The sequence below is a fragment of the Hippoglossus stenolepis genome, chromosome 22 (genome assembly GCF_022539355.2).
Source record: "Hippoglossus stenolepis isolate QCI-W04-F060 chromosome 22, HSTE1.2, whole genome shotgun sequence".
Classification (NCBI taxonomy): Eukaryota; Metazoa; Chordata; class Actinopteri; order Pleuronectiformes; family Pleuronectidae; genus Hippoglossus; species Hippoglossus stenolepis.
The window spans coordinates 15,745,508-15,762,688 of NC_061504.1; the positions used below are offsets into that span (position 1 = coordinate 15,745,508).

General features: G+C 44.6%; 2 protein-coding genes across 2 annotated transcripts; one reads left to right on the forward strand and one right to left on the reverse strand.

Moving 5' to 3' along the window:
• Positions 1–2,371: 2,371 nt before the first annotated feature.
• Positions 2,372–4,228, forward strand: pmch (pro-melanin-concentrating hormone). Its single transcript, XM_035147712.1, has 3 exons — positions 2,372–2,663; positions 3,935–4,076; positions 4,167–4,228. The coding sequence occupies exons 1-3, from the start codon at positions 2,415–2,417 to the stop codon at positions 4,226–4,228; spliced, it is 453 nt and encodes a 150-aa protein (XP_035003603.1). The 5' UTR covers positions 2,372–2,414.
• An 81-nt stretch (positions 4,229–4,309) lies between these two features.
• On the reverse strand, positions 4,310–17,095 carry LOC118101887 (PARP1 binding protein). The gene is made up of 11 exons (XM_035147951.2): positions 17,016–17,095; positions 16,581–16,736; positions 15,097–15,333; positions 14,874–14,978; positions 13,799–13,969; positions 13,503–13,657; positions 10,334–10,517; positions 10,010–10,191; positions 8,917–8,998; positions 5,591–5,777; positions 4,310–5,105 (listed from the first exon to the last, which is right to left on the reverse strand). Exons 2-11 carry the CDS (start codon positions 16,728–16,730, stop codon positions 4,783–4,785), a joined length of 1,776 nt encoding a protein of 591 aa, XP_035003842.2. The 5' UTR covers positions 16,731–16,736; positions 17,016–17,095; the 3' UTR covers positions 4,310–4,782.
• Positions 17,096–17,181: the final 86 nt, after the last annotated feature.

The window sequence follows — 17,181 nt, forward strand, 5'->3', positions numbered from 1 at the left end:
ATACAGGGCGGGGGGAAATAATGTGCCCGCCCCCCCGGGGGATTATAAAACAATGCTGCTACTGATGTCACAGGGTCCAGATTTATGAGGTCTCCCTACGCACAGAGCTGCAGGCGGTGTGATTGAAGTGCTGCACCGCCGACTGACAGGTGATGCAAGCAGCTGACAGGGCTGATGAGAAAACTACTCTGCAGCTTCTTCGAGTTCACGGTGTAAACCACGCACGACCCGAATCAAAGCTGCATGCAATTACAGCTGCTTACAAACAAGGCCCTCCTGTAATTCAGCGACAGTACAGTAGTTGAATAAACTTCGCTGGCACCGGTTGAAGGTTTGCCGAGCCGTGTTTTGGAAACACGAAGATTTACTAATGTTCATGGATACCCACCGGATCACATCTGGTCCTCATAAGATTATTTGACTCTTGGCTTTTCTATTTTTTGTTTTTTTTGGTTAATGTTCTTTGTTAGAGAATTATGGTAATGATTTCTTAGAAATTCAGACCAGGGAAAAATCACAGTTACCAGATAAAGACCTTCACCATTGCTCAGAGTTCATTGAATCTTCAGAGCGACTGCCAAGAAAGCCGACAGAGCCCAGAAGCTTTGGATCAGCTGGACTTGCAGCAATTTGCAGTGCATCTACTGTCAATATCAGTTCAGGAGCGTGGAACTATATCAGGAGGAATATGCGAGAGGAGGGAGGGGACATTATCAGTATGAGAGAAAGAGCGAGAAAGGTTACAACAACAGAGAATAAAGCTCACAAGTTCAGTTGTGCTTCTGCTGGAACAGCCGTGCCCCTGTGGACGAGTTCAGTCCTTCAGTAGAAATCCTCGCCCTCCAACAATAATACTTACAAAATAAAGGCTGACTGCTCCAAGTAAAATCACTTCAGCTGAGTTCAATAGCTATTATTCATGTCCCACTTCTCCAGCCCATGCACCCGGCTCCTGTAGGTAAAGACTTTGAGTTGAGGAGAACACTGAGAGGAGCTTTGTCAATGTTACAGCTCTTTGGTTTTGTTTGCATCCACCTTTTATCATCAGCTGATAACGAGCAACACTTTGCACAAGAGCTTGTCGATCAAATGTTGCCAAGGCTCGATCGGGACTTCTGCAACTTTTGAACTCACCGATGCCCCCGAGCACATCTGGACAAAAGTGCAGGTTTTGGTTCATTTACCTAAAATGTGTCTACAAAAGTCTCTTATTAACTCCACACAGGTTATGTTTTCACCCCTGTCAGTCTGTTGATTTGTTGGTTGGTTGGTTGGTTAGTTAGCTAGTATGTTGACTGGTTGGTTGGCTGCTTGCTTGGTTGGCTGGTATGTTAGTTGGTTGGTTAATTTGTTGGTTGGTTAGTTGGTATGTTGGTTGGTTGGTTGGTTGATCAGCAGGATTATGCAAAAACAGCTGAGCTGAATTCCATGAAACTTAGTTGAAAGATGGGACAAAGGCTAAGAAAGAACCCATTATATTTTGGCGCAGCTTCGGAGAAAGGCATCGTTTGAATTTTACCATTTTATCAATTGAGTGGTGAGTGTCAGTGTGTGTGTGTGTGTGTGAGGACAGCAGATTTCAGAGCTCTGAGAAAATGACGGACCTTTGCCATCTGCATTATCAGTGAGTTTTACCGTCTCGACTCTGAGACTCAGTCAAGTCATTAACAAGATGTAACGTGTTAATTAGTGAGATGTGCATTTAGATGGATTTGTCACATTTGGTCAAAACCAGGGATAAACTGTCTCAATCTGTTTCCAGTCTGTGTGCTGAGATAATCTAACTGTCTCCTGGTCGTAGCTTCTTTAATCAAAATGAAAGCAAATCCGCTAATCAAACTATTCCTTTAATATGACTCACTATTAGTCTCAGTTTGGAGGTTTTCACACGTGTCCCTGACCTTTTGTCCATCATAGGATTTAGTTCAGCCCTGTGCAGCCATTCAGAGAAAAGGACTCACTATGACCAGTCTCTGTCTCCGTCCTGTCGCCTGCTGTCTTCATTTCAACATGTGGATTTTGTGAGAAGACATGTAGGATTAATTTCCGCCCTTTCACCTCTTGTGAGTCTTCTTGACCTCGCTCTGTGATGTGGAGGGAATTACAGCCCATCGTGTTTTCCCTCTTTGGCCATTTGAATTCATCGAATTCCAAAATAGATTAAATAAACCCATTCAGCTTCTTCTTTACACAGGAACAACATCGATGGAGTCATAGCACATTTCTTTTTAACGTCTTGTGACCTTTGGCCCTTACCACGGACGCACCCCTGCAGGAGACATGATGCCTTTTTACCTCTAACAATCAAGCAGAATCACTCCCTCAGTATATAACGCAGCCGAAAGCCCAGTAGGTACAGTCGTCAGTCGAGCTGAGATCAGTCACGGCCTTCAGAACCAAATATTGTAGATACCATGATCTCAGTCTCCTCTGTCGTTTTTACTCTGGTGCTGTTTTCTGAGCTGAACAGCCCCTTGGTGACTGTAGCTTCACCTACGACTAAAGTAGAAGATGGTGTAATAGAGCCAGACGGCCTGAGTTCCTTTCTGGGTGACGAACCCATGATCGAGCAGGCCATGGTCCCGCCTGTGTACAGAGGAAGCCTCATGCTGGACAACAGCATCAGGGATGGAGAGGGGAACCCTAAGATCTTCATCATCTCGGTGAGTAACGTCACATATTTTTTTATACCCATTATATTTAGCTATAGTTTATTAGCTATAATGGGTCAAACAAGGACCAATGCTTTAAAGACCAGTTATAAACCAGCTTGGTTCCCAGCTTTAGTTCGGCCAAAGGGATTTTTCAAAACCTGGCACCGTTTTTTATCAATAGATTTATTTGAAACTGATGAATACAATGAAAGTAACTTGAATTTCACTGCTTGAAAAAGAATTGTACCCTTGGACCAATTAAAATAAACAGGAATGTTTCCTATACATGTCATGATGCAAATGGACAGAGTGTTTAATTAGATCGAAAATCTCCACATCTCCAGTTTGTTACACAAACTTTAAGTAATTCACTTGAACTTTTCCTCTTTGAAAATCCATTATCCTCCATTGTATTGGAATAAAAAATATCAAAATCGTCGTAAAATGGCTCGACTCCACAAGACATACCCAGAAAATAGTTTCATCATTTGGGTGAACCAATCCTTTGGTGTTTTTAGATTCAATTCAATTCCACCAGCTATTTAGAGGCTTCTCGGTTATTTCACACCAAATAAGTCGTCTGGCGATCCTCCATCATCTCCGTCCCTCATCACGCATCAGCACCGTCCACTGTGTGAGATTTCTCTCTACAAACAACCTCAGCTATGACCAAAGTTAAACAACAACAAAGAGCACAGTACCTCCATCCCGTGCTCGAACATTTGACCTCATCCTCGTGTCCACCGTTGAGTCTATATTTCACACACGTCTATGAAAATCTTTTATGACAGCACTGGAAAATGGGACGTACCACAAGCTGAAAAGGTCAAACGATCACAAGCCCATAAAGCCTATAAATTTATTGGAATCTCAGTGGGAGGAATGATTATATATCTGTGCTTCCACAAACGTTCGGTTGCTATGTGTAAAGGGTTTATCTGGCGGCTGGGTCCCCTGTGTGTAATGAACATGGTGGTTATCTCTGTGGTAATGGCTAACAGGCAGCCATGGTGGAGAGAACAAAGTCATCTGGGTGAGCCGGGGCCGTGGAGGAAAACGGGCCACTGTGATGCCGTAAAAACCGAGGGAAACACATTTCTTCCATTCGGGGGGGTTCCTGTGGCTTGGATCAGCTGCTGAGAGGCAGATCCAACACCTGTGCTGCAAGTGAAAGAGATTATCTTTAAAAGCTGCCTCTGGACGATCCAGAGTTCACAACCTGTCGCATCTGTGTGGTCGTGCGCTGTCACACGTAACCACCGATCACTGCTGCGTTTCAGGACATGAGGCAGAAGGGACACGGGATTCGGGGGCTGAACTCGGGCCTCACCCGGAGCCTTCCTCTCCTCGCGGACCACAAGCTGAGCCACACTCCGGCCGGGTACAGTTTCAAAATGGATCGAAGAGACACCGACTTCAACAGTGAGTATCTGGAAAATCCCCTCTCATCAGTTTACCATTTCTATTTCCTTCACTGATCAAATCTCTGTAATCTTTCCCTCGTTCTCCCAGTGCTGCGGTGCATGATAGGACGAGTGTACCGACCCTGCTGGGAATCTTCCAGCGGCACCTGAACGTGCAGCGGAGAGCTCTTCCTCGGGTCTTACACTGAAATGCATTTCTATGTAGAAAAGAAGGAGTGTAAAACAAACATGTACAACAAAATAAAACTTTATTAAAATTCACAAGCATATTTACAGTGTTGATTTCATTGGGATATTACAGATCAAATAACTGTAGAATCACTGATCTGCTGAATCGAGGTTTACTGACCAAAACATAATGTATTCAAGTTGAAACCACTTACATTTCAATACGGGTAAAAACAGTGCAACTTAAACTTGTCCAGAAATGCTTCATAAGTCCGTTTAAAAAAAGTAAACAACTAATCTTCATGATATATTAAGTTATAAAGTAATTTATCAAAACAGAAAGTCACCACTTCCTGCTTCTCAAATGTGAAAACGTTGTTCTGTTTAAGAACAGTTTGACATTTTGGTGACCAAACTTTTCCCACTGTCATTATCAAGAGTTTAGAAGAGATAAGAAAAAGGAAACAATCATAATCAGTCAGAATAAAATAGGGAATCAACTCCATTTGACAGAATGAAGTGTGTGTGCATGATGCTTAGACTCTGAAGAAGCTGGTTAACTTCCCCTGTCCCGATATCAGCTTCTTCTTACCCGCGGCCTTGCCGACTTTCTTGCCAGGCACTTTGACCGAGACACTCGTGGTTCGTTTCTTCTCCGGCGGCCGGTTCTCTGATCCTCCGTGTTGGTCAGAATCCACCTGCTTCCTCTTGTTGCCCTTGCTCTGCGTGTTATCGCCGATCTTCTGTCCGTCACCCGGGCCTGCACCTCTGGTCGGGGCATTTCCACTTCTTGGCTTGAGCGCAGCCCCCTGCTGGATGCCACTCTGCTCCTTATTTGGACATTCAGAGGGAGGCTTGGCTGGGGGAAAAAAAAAGAAATCAAAAGCAAGTGTGAAAACTTTTGGAAGCAAAAAAAACAAGGGGGGAAAATGATGTGACGAAATTGCTGACGTTAGCTGCTAGTTGAAGCAGGCGCTGTGTTTATTCTACGAAGTTGAAATTTAACATTTGTCATGTAACCTGATGGAGCAGAGCCTGAATTCCCCTGAAACAAAAGACAGGAGGGGAAATGGGCAAAAGGTCTGTGCGAGTGTGTGTGTGTTTTACTACAGATGTGGGGGTGTGCAGGTTTTATAGAACGGGGATTCATTTAATGGCTAATGGTAAGTACTGGTCCCAGGGCTGGGACTGTGCAGGGTTCAAGGCTGGAGCTGGGAAGGTGAGCCTGGGCCTCGGTCCAGCTCTGTGGCGTCAGAGGAAACAGAAATATATCCCAGCAGAAAGGGAACGCTGCTCCACTCGTACAAAAAGTACCCATAGTATTTCCAGAAGTGAAGTTTGTACCTGTGCTTCTTCCCTCCGCACCAGAGCAGCTCTCCTCATCCACAGCTGGAGTGGTCCTGACCTTTGGCGCAGGGTGCACGCAGGTTGGAACCTGGCTGCTGCTGGGGAACTCCAGCACACGGTTGAGTGGCAGTTCCTCTTCCTTGTATGTGCACGCAAACTGGGATCGCATGGCTTTGTCTTTAGCCTGGAATGAATAAAAAGATAACGTTGATGCAGCTGATATGGTGTCATGGTTAATGATGAAGGATGGAAGTTTCTGGCTGAAAAAAAACAAACAAACATACTCTCTGGGTTTTTCCTTTTGGCGTTTTAATTAATTCCCACTTCTGCACGTATTAGACAACTTAAAATGTACCTTTCTGTGCCAAGTTTCATGGCACTCCATCGATCCATTTAACTCAAAGTGGTTGAAAAGTCAGGGGATCACCAAGTTATTATGATTCTTCATCAGGGGACCATGAATATCTTGTAATCTACTGGTCAAAACATCCCACCAACATCTGGCTTTTGTCTGCAATGGGAATGGATACAACTCACTCCCGGGTCAAATGACTCCGCGGGGTTTTAATCAGCTTTGGCTCCGATCGACACTGATGGAAAAAGACACTGGGTGAACGCGCTAATTGGGCCGGACAGCGAGGTGAGAGAGCTTCTCAGGGGCCTTCGTGACGTTGGACACGATTCACTGGTTTCCATCTGTATCTTTTTTGTTTGACACCTAGTTAGCAGCATTTCACCAAACCTACTGGTGGAAGGATGAGGTATCGGTCAGGGAAGAACCCATTGGAGATGAGGGGTGTTTGACATTTTCACAGATTTCCCAGGGGAATAATTCATTAATCTAGATTTCTTTTTTAAAAGGCAGACATATTTGAGGTACTGATACGAGTGTGTGCGACTTGGTTTGATTGAATTTAAGGGGACTGGTTGGTCTCTGGGGAGGTTTGTGATTTACTAGATTTTCAAATCATACCTCTCTGTATTTTTACAACTGATGAGCACCTTAGTCATTGATAAAAGTTGATAAATCATGCATCAGTCCGACTTTCACATCAAACAGTAGGCACAGTTATCACTTATATTTCTAAGACTGCGGCTCCTCATTAAAAAGCCTTCTCGGACAGTCTAGTTAGATATAACAAAGTGAATGATACTGAAGACTTCAATCCCGGCCCTGGGGCACACAGATCCACGGCTTTTCATCCACTGTTTGATCTACGCCTGCTTGGGATTATCACAATCCAAGGATTTCACCCTTCAGGCCAGTGGGCCACAGTAGGGAGGAGAAATCTGAGGGAAAAATGCAGCGGGCAAAGCTGGGTGGGCCTGCGAAGCACAAAGGGATCAAAGCCTTTGTGCTTTTCTAAATTACTTCTTAAAAGAGCACCTAAGACAACGGCAACCTTAAGGCCGGGGGCACACTTCAATAACGGGGCTAGAAGTGTACGCTGCCCTGGTTGCATGCTAATGAAAAAAAAAATACCTGAAATGCCCCGGAAACAATGGGAGGGGGTGGAAGAGTGAACACGGCCAAACCACGACTGACGGAGAACATCTAATCCAATTACAACAGGTGGGAGCCCTACATGGCACCGTGTGGTCAGACAGTCCTCATGCCTCTGCAGACGACTCTCCTGGAATAACCCCGCACACCGCCTGACCAGACGCCGGAGACACCTGACCGAGACATTCCTGATAGCGCTTCCAGAACCAGGTGCAGGCGGTTCCTGCAGCTCTGTGTTTCGACATGTGTTCTCACGCGCAGGTGATAGAAGCGAGAACGGGTAACAGGTGCAGCTATTGTGTTTATCACCAGAGAGTCGCTCAGGAAATAAAACGTATATTCTGGAGTATTATCGTGCAATCAAATGAGTCTTCCCACAAATACCATTTCCAATATAGCAGGCGAGCAGCAATGAATTGGCATTAGGAGCTTTACTCCAGGTTGTTTTCCTACGTTTGGATCATCTGTGGCACGGAGGGAAATATCTGGAAATGCCCCAAAAGCAGAAACTAGATCTGTCCATATCTGTGTGTGCCAGTTGACGTCAGCGCATGATGAAACCGCTGGAGAAGTACGGGATAAAGTCTTTCAGCAGACAACAGGAAACAATAACCTTTCAAGTTTCCCTTGCTAGTCGAGTTACGCGACTGATATGGCATCTTCAAAGTGAAATTGATGCAGAAAGCTTCCGCTCACCGAGTTCAGGAAGCGGTGAGCTGCCCAGGGACCATTACGGCGCACTCAAACAGGAAGGCAGCCAGATTGTGGGGAGCTAAAATGACATCTGCTAGCGCAATCAAATAAAGGAGCCATTTAACAAAATGTGTTTCGCATACATGTTCAAAAGGAGTTCACACAGCGGAGCTACTTAAAGTTAAAAGATCAGTCCTACCTCAAGACCTAAAGCTAACGTTGTCAGTGTTTGTGGGGATGACTCAGCAGCGGTGGAGGAGGAAAGAGCAGATGCTTAAGTAAATGTTGCAAAACCGCACCGTAAAAAACAACTACAAGTCGTGTATTCATATTTTATTCACATTATTATTATTATCTGGAAATAATAACATAATGGGCCCTTTCAGTGTAATATTATAAAAATGATGTTATTGGACTACTATAACGGATGTGGTTAAATATAAGGAGCATAAAGCTGGAGCTGTATATCCAACAGATAATGGATTTTTGAGGCTGATATTGAGTTTTAAAAACCCAATAACAACGAACAAGCACATATTATATATCTGTTTAAAACGGTATAAATGGATTTACACTCCTGTAACATCGTGGGACAGTTGATCATCATCAATGCAGCAGAACCTACATTACCCACAATGCAACTGTGATAGTTTAATGGGAAAGCTTCTCCTTCTGTCTCCGTTTATAGACTGGGCCCCTACTGGGTGGGTGTGTGTTATAATAACTGCAACTTCAAACCATTTAAGAGTCCAAAGACCAAATCTCAAAGACGTAAACAGGAGAAACTGATATCAGGTAAACAGTGAGCTGCCCTGTGAACTGGGGGTAATGGGGGAACGCATCATCGGGATTGGTTAATGGTCTGAATTCCCCTCGAATAAGTAATTTTGTGCCGCGGATTTAAACTTCACCCTCAAACCAACACCGAGAGCTAAAGCACAGCTGTGCAAACGGGAACGGTGGAAGTCAGTTAAGATGGGAGCTTCAGCTAAGCAAATAAATAATAATACCGAGGAGAAATTACAGGATATAAAGACATTATTTTCAATGTTTGCACATCTGATTCAATTTGAGGTAAGTGATGGTTTAGATTTGGCGCCCTGGGACGGAGGGGGGCCCACGTTACCTTGGGTTTGAGCAGGTCCAGCCGGCTCTGGACTCGGTTCTTCAGGGGCTGTGGAGAACATCCCGTGGACACTTCAGGAGATCTGCGGAGCGAGTCATGGAGGAAGAGCAAAGAGTTGACAAATCACGTTTACAGGGAAGGTTATGGTCTCGCTAATCTAGAACTGAGCTGATGCTTGGTTTTTTACAACAACTTGGATCTGAGCCATTCCATGTCATCCACCTCAGACATAATGTAGCCCCCCCGACCACAGGCAGTGGATATTTTTTTTTACAATATTTTTATTTCAGACGTTTGACCAGAGAAATTGTTCCAGTGTGGTGTGGGAGGATTTTCCTCCATATGGTTTCAGTGGGGAGTTGTAGGTCTCATGATGCTGTTGCAGGGGCTTTCCCACACGGACTGAATCCTGCTAGTAGTGAAAATGGTCAAGTCCAAATCAATGTGTGAAGGATTTTTTAAAGTGAAACACTTTGTTAATTTTTCTACTTGTAACAATCCTGTTGTTTCATTGTCGATTTATCTGTTAACATTTGTTTAAACGTCCACAAATTACCGCAAATGTCCTAAAATATCAGAAAACAATTAGAAATGTCACAATTTCCTGGAACTTAAGTTGCTCTGAAAGTGTTGAGTTTTGGTAACACGGTAATATTTTCATATATTTGCATGGTAACGCTAATTGGCACTAAAGGTAAAAACTACATCAGTGCCATCACCAGGCCACATTTTTAATTCACTAATTAGCACCATCATCTGTAGTTAATTAGTGCCAATTAGCACTAACCTTAGCAGATGATGAGGTTTTTGGTAATGAACCACATATTTGATGATGGCGCTTGATGAGGATAATTAGTCAGTCGGATTCATCATCTGGAAACAATGGATGTAAAAAACAAAAAAAGCCATCCAATAGACATGGAAATGTTTTATTCTGGACCAAAGTGATGAGCCCAACAGATTGAGGTTTCCATCCTCTGAGCCGCGCAGCCAGCACGGCTGAAAACCTGCATTTGATATAACCGTTACCAATAAAGAAATATACTGCGCTGTTAAAAAACACAAAAGGCTATTACTGGCTGCTGCGACCAACCTGAACAACGTGAGGACGCATGTTCCCTCAGCTCCACCGAGGTCGGGCTGCTCCTCAGACAACAGGTCGGCCTTGTTGGCACACGGCGGCGTCAGGGCTTCCTCGTCCAGCAGCGCCATCAGCACCTTCACGGTGTCCCGACCTCCGAAGGCAGTGGCGTGATTCACTGCGTACGCTCTCGGCTGCGGAGCAAAACAGGTACAATCAGTGCACTGTGGGCTCACATGGCCGAGTGTGGGGGAAGATGAAGTGCCTTCTGGACCAATCTATGGACGTCAGTTAGGAGACACAAAAGCCAAAACTGTGGCAGAGGTTTTACATTACCCTGGCAGGGCTTATCCCCGTCCCGCTTCCACTGGCAGCCCGTTTCTGGATCTCGTGTATCTGGCAGATCCTCTCCTTCAGCTCCTTTGTCGTCTCCTCGGCTGCAGCGTACAACGCGTCTCCGCTGCTGCGTCCCTTCACCAGCGCCGCCCTGATGGCCGCCACTAGCTTGGCTCCGCATATGCTGAAATTACACAGTGACACTCACGTTGACATCTGCTGGGGAGAGCTACACTGTGCCATAGGTTGAGAGGAGAAAAAAAATAATAACTGCATTTGTTTTGGAAAGACTCTCCTGGAGGAGCACACACACACACACGTTTTCATCTGGATGGAATTAATAGTGTTCAAAAGTTCAGCCAATATTTGCCAACATGAATAACTCTCCCCTAAAGCTGAAAAGCCAGGGCCGTGGTCTGAATGTCTTCAAAAGATATACGGCAGCTTCACTTTCAATTAATTGGACACTGACTTTAAGGGCTCAGAGTAATTGTTTCTGTGTTAACATCCAGTTGAGCTTTATTTCACTGTAACGCGGCCGTGCCAATGCTAACAGTTACGAAGCAGAAAATATGCTCCAAATCCCCGTTAGAGTCACTGGGGGCCCTGGACACTGTCACTGCGCTCACAGATGCACCGTCAGCGAAGAAGCTCCAGGGACGTTCCTCCTTAAAGCTTTCTGGGGATTGTTTTTTCGTCCACGCTCGCACACTGCGTTCACCACACGTCCAAAAATCACAGCAACATATCACTTCTGTAGGTTTTTCGAACAGTCAAGTGCAGTAAAGCGTGTTAGGAGGGATCGCAGCAAGGTGGAGAGGCGGTGGTCCAACCCTGACCCGGCTCTGGTGCGAGCGAGCCGGGCTCGGTAACAGAATCATTTGGGAAAACAGATGTTCACTGAACAAGCGGCCCTGAACTCTCCATAGAAGGTGTTTGTATGGGGAAATGTAGTACTCCACTGAGAGAGTAGAGGCACTGCCTGTTGAAAGAGGCACGTTGGCCCAGTTCGTCGGTGTTTCATCAGACGTGGAGCGCTGCGTGAACCGAGAACCCTCTGAAGAGCAGCTGGAGTCCAATCCACTACTGCACAAACATCCCAATGTATTGTTCTGGCCCCTGGGACCTCTACGGCGGGTTCCCTCAGCGGCTTCACCTCAAAGCTCAACCCTCACATGATCGACCATCTAAATCATTTCTGATAACCACTTCTGATGTGGTGCCAAATGCCCGGAACATCCGAAATAATCTGCAGCAGTATGGAGAGTGATCTGCGGAGCTCGAGGTTTGATGATAATTCATCAAAGTGAAAAGGGAACGAGCCCTTCGACAGAGACTTTGATGTGGGAAAGATGACCAGGCTTTAGCAATCCGAACGTTATCGTGAGAAGCTTAGATGGGAGTCATTACGGGGATTCCGAGGAAATAATAAGCTGCAGTGGGACAGGTGGATTTCATGATCGCAGGTGTTATTGCAGCGCGCAGCTTCCTGCCGGGCTGCGGGGATACGACTATGAGACTATAGCAGCAGAACAGCAGGGCCTCTACAGAGTCTGATTAAATCAGGTTGAAACAAAATATAACCTTAAGAGGAGAAGGAAGCAATACAAAGAAAACTCAAACACTCAATCATAAGGTTTCACTGTGCTGTGACGCCAGATACCAACGCGCACTTGGCTTTTCTTGCAGCATGAGGCCACAGTGAATTAAATGTAGAAATTGTATAAAGTTGCATTGCTTGGAATGAAAATGTCATGTTTGTACCAGTATGTTCGGGGTCAGTGGTTTGATCTGAAGTGTCCTTGGGCAAGGCACTGAACCCCAATAGAAATTGGCGCGTGATTAAAAGTGCTGTGTATGTATTGATTCGCTTTATCAAAACAAAAACTATTCTCCAAACTCTTTATTGTTGCCTGGGTGTCAAAAACCCGATATCTTATTTTTCAGTTCAACAGAGTTCAGTTCTTGCCCAATACAATATTAGAAACAGTTGCACTAGGTGACATGTTCCTTCAAAACTGCAGCACACACACGCATGCAAGGACGTGATTAAATATAATATTACCAAACAAATCTTTTCCCCTTAAAAAATTAAGTTAAATGAAAATTCAGCCAAAAACAGGGACAGTGGTTGGGTTTCTGGGACTCTGACCACTAAGTGAAGTTTGAAAAATCCAAAGAATGAGTTTTAATCCTCATCATTCAGAAGAGGTGACCTGGTTAAAAGAGGAAAATCCATTGTAAACAACAATTCTGAGTGGCTACGTCTGGACGACAGACAGGAAGATTGCAACAGCTCTGCGTGGCTTGATGGTCTCCTGCTCGAGTTCGAGGAATCGGTTCACCAAAGGAACTCGTCTCTGATCAGTTCCTAGAAATCTCCACGCCCTGTGGCGATCCAAAGTTTCTATCTAATCTGGTCTGGACAGATTCAGACAAATAATGATATACATCTTCCAAAGTACTGTTGGACCAGGGCCATAAACAAACCACTGCAGAGACCGTCCAAAATCCAAAAACAAAAAACAAAACAAATGAATTCCACCAGACTCTCTCATAACATCATCTTTCACTGTAACTTCGGTAACTTTTTCTATGCATTTTAAAGCCTTTAGTGTCGTATTAAATCAGCTGAATGAAATATAATATTAATGAGCAAAATTAAAAAAGGTATTGATGGGCACTTATGTTGTCTTTGGACGGAGCCATGCAGGATAGTTGTTTCTGTTTCCAGACTTTAGGCTAAACTAATCCAACCGGCTGCAGCTTCATACTGTGAGAGAGAGTTATCAATCTTTTTTAAATCCTGGCAAGAAAGCAAACGCTCACATTTCCCAATATGACAAACTATCTACATAACACGACAATATACCACATGTTGCACAACACAGCTGTTTTCCTCTGAGATTTAAAAAAACGTTCACTTCTACTCCTGTTGTCAAAAATTCCAAGTGCAACCCTGCGTCACTTTTATCACCTTGATTTAAATAGAATTTAAAGCCAACAACTGAGCTGGAATCCATCAGGAATTTACAGTTCGGTCGTGAACGCAGCACATACCAGGCCCTCGCAGCAGTTACGGACGATTCTGTCACAAATGTGGAGGAGTTTCCTCCGACAGTAAAAGACGAGGAGCGAGTGGAAGTCTGGATTAAGCTGCGTTGTGTACCTTGGGTCAGGAACCTCCCCCAGGATTTCTTCCAGGTTGTCTAGAAACTGGACAAAGTCAGACAGGCCTTTGACATGCTTCCTCAGTGGGTCAGACTCAGCTGGAGCGTAGCCCTTTCCTCCGAGCTGGATGGCCCTCACGAAGGATGTCACAGCCTGCGGGAAAAAAAAATGCAAGTTGCACCAGAGAGGGTTGCTTCGAATTCTAAAAGTCTTAGTTTTGGTTTGCTTGTTACACAACGTAGGAATATATCACCGCTAAAGCCTGAGCATGTGCCGAGGGGGAACGTGTCTTACCAAGAACAGAGAAGTGTTGGCGCTCTGCGCAGCGTGCTTGACGTCGGTAAACGCCTGACGTCCAAGTGCGCGACCGGGGACGTCGAGGGTTAGCGCCACGGCCATGTCATTCTTGGTATTAACGAGCAAATTCAGATAGGAGCAGAAAACCCTTCTCACTGCCATTTTCATCTGTGGATAAAATACACATTATTAAGTTACACACATCTGCAAATGCAACCAGGTTGTGCAACAGCTTCCTCCCACGGGCCATAAAGCCGTTAAATACCTGACACTGTACAGGATTCATTTGGTTTATCAATTTTCAAAAGGGTACAATCTGCATTTAAAACCGAAATATAACATGTTAATCAGAGGCGCTTTGGACAGAGCCAGACATGTTTCCCCTCGTGCTACGCTAAGCTAACCAGATGCTGGCTGGAGCCATATATTAAAACCGGACCGACAGGAGTGTGGTTTCGACTTTCTGCTGTATCTCTCCACCAGAGAGCCACTGAACGCATTCGTCAAAGTGTCAAAAGTATTCCTTTGATAAAACTGCTGGCCCGTCCACGTTGTGTTTATCAACTACCAAAAGGGACAGTAGCTTTATTGCCTGAGTAAAACCACTAAAACAGCAGCTGACAGCCTGTATTAAACTCCAAAAAATTACATCACCCGAAACCGGTGGTGCAGCAGCAGCGAGCCTCCACTAAAAACTCATAAATTTGCAAGTGACAGAGGAGTGGAGGAAAGAGACCGTGTTGCAGAAGCACTTGTCCAGCCCCACATTGTGTCGTGTTTTAAACATCTGCTTGGTAATTGAATTCACATTGCACTCTTAAATCTGAGTGATATGATATAGAGTTCCTGTCAATAAGTGCAGGATGGAATCCAGACAGAAATTAAGTATGCTTATGAAAAGTAAATGCATGGAACGTTGCCAGCGGGAGAAACAGCATTTCATATTACGAAAAAACACTTAGTACGAGGGGAAAAGGTAAAGTGGAAATAGTGGTTTTCTGTTGGGAGTTTAAACTGCGCCTTGTATTAATATATATATATATATATACATATATATATATAGTGGGCATACCTGTGAGCTGCAGGGCCGGCTTATACTAGACGGAGTGGACGGGACCGAGGAGTCTGGAAGCCCTGAGAACTCCATCGTGCCTGTTAGGAACTCAAACAGCTGGATCTGGGCAAAATAAAACAAAAAGAAACATTAGAGAGGGAAATTAATTGGTCTAATTTCTAATTTAGTTGCCAAACTTATCCTCCACCCCTACAATCAACATCATGGCGCCCCCGCTCACCGGGCTCACGGGCTCCTCTGGGTCAGCGTTCACTTGTCTCAGCTGTTTGTACATGCGGAGGACATCAACCAGGTCCACCGTGTTGGAGCGTTTCAGGAAAGACTCGTACGCCTCCACGATGAGATCATAGTTATCCAAGCGTGCAGAGTCGGGGGCCGGCAGGTGAAGTTTGCCGAACAGTAAGTGTTTCCAGGCCATCAGGACATCACTCAGAGACACTTTGAACTCGCCGCGGTGCTGTCACGGGGAGAGAGAAAACAGTTAGAGCAGCAGCCCTAATTAGTGATGGCCTGGAACCAATCACTTCAAAAGCAGAGAGACCAAAAACTGGGCCGTGAGCGGACTCCGCCGGAAACCAGCGGTAATGTCATCAGTTATAGATGCGATGACAGGCAGCCTGATGGTTCAATTGAGCTATGTCATGACGATGATGTGAAATGGGCTCGTGTTGCCTCGTCTCCGGGACACCAGATGACTTGGAGCCCTCCAAATGTTTTCAGTGTGTTATTCTGTTATTAGTCAAAAGTGTTTTGACTTTTGCTTTCATTTGCCAGTTTACAGCCGTTTGTTCACCAGATTAAAGCCAACTGCAACATATTAACTCAGCCCATGAAGCCATATTAGGTTATCAACCGCCCCGGTTCAAGAACTGGTCAGTTTGCGTTCCTAGAAAGTGAGAATTGAACTTTTTGTTGAACTATTCCTTTGTGGTGTTGGACATTATTGGCTTGTTAACCCTAACCCTTTTAGCTGTAGTGAGGAGGTGGACACAAACACATCAGTGAGATTTCTCTGCTCATAAAGAAGAATTTAAACTCAATCTTAAACTCAAAACGTGTCTTTGAATGTATAGGGAATAATAACGTGACATTTAATGAGTTAATTATTGCTACTGACTGATGTGTAAAGTCTTATCTTGACATAGTTTGTAAGTATTTAAGATTTCCCAGTCATTTGCTGGTTAACATCATTTTGTACAAAGGATTAAAGCCCGACTCCAACGTGTTAACTAACCCTAAAGAGCCACAGAGGATTCTTCCCCCAGTACAAGAACTGGTCAGTCTACAGAGCGATGAATGTATTAGTACTTTATTGATATTATGTACTTTAAGGGTATTTTAACTTCAAAAACATCATATTTGGGGTAATACTGTTATAATATTGTTGTAATAGTTATTTTGTTGATGTGTTCTGTTACATCTATTGCACTTCTGTCCGTCCTGGGAGAGGGATCCTCACATGTCTCTGGTCCCCCCCCCCCTCCCCGTTAATAGGTTTACTTTGGTAGTTTTACTCTTGATGTGGGTTAAGAACAGAAGGTGTCGCACCTTGTTAAGCCCTATGAGACTAATTGGGATTTGTTAATATGGGCTATACACATTGATTGGTTGATTGGTTGATTGATGCACATTTGCCACTGTCTCGTTCCTTTTGGTTGAAATGAATAAAGGGGGGGGTTTGCATGGAGGGGACTTGATCATTACCTGTTTGTTCACTTCCGCCAGGGCCAGCTGCAGCACCATCATCATGCCATCGGCCCCGTGCACGGTGGTCCTCTCGGACTCCAGAACCCGGGGACACTCCCTCCTGAAGGTTTTCACCAGCAGCTGCAGACGGTCTCCTAAAGCCTCCATTGCTCCCTGGACCAGACACAAAGAGGAAGTAACTCAACAACAAGTGTGAAACCACTTTGTAACCTCGAGTGAGCCACACAAACAACACTGGTTGATTGGACTTGAGAGGACAATGAATGACTTGATAACAGAGTTGTAGTTGTTTCCTTTCCCACTTCCCCTGTAAAGAGAACGTAACTTCCGTGTTTCTCAGCTTCTCCCCACACACACACACACTCATAACAGTTTATTAAATACATATAAATGTGTTTAAATCACAAACAGGGTTAATATCATCGTGCAAACCTCAGATGACGCAGCAGCCTCCGTGAACACACGTCCGAGACAACAGCAGCTGATTTCAAATTTTAAATCGCCGATGACGTTTGAGCCATTTTAACCAATCAGCTTGTCGCATACAACGACGGGCACGTTCCGATTAAAAATAATGTTTTGTTTTGTTTTTCTATGA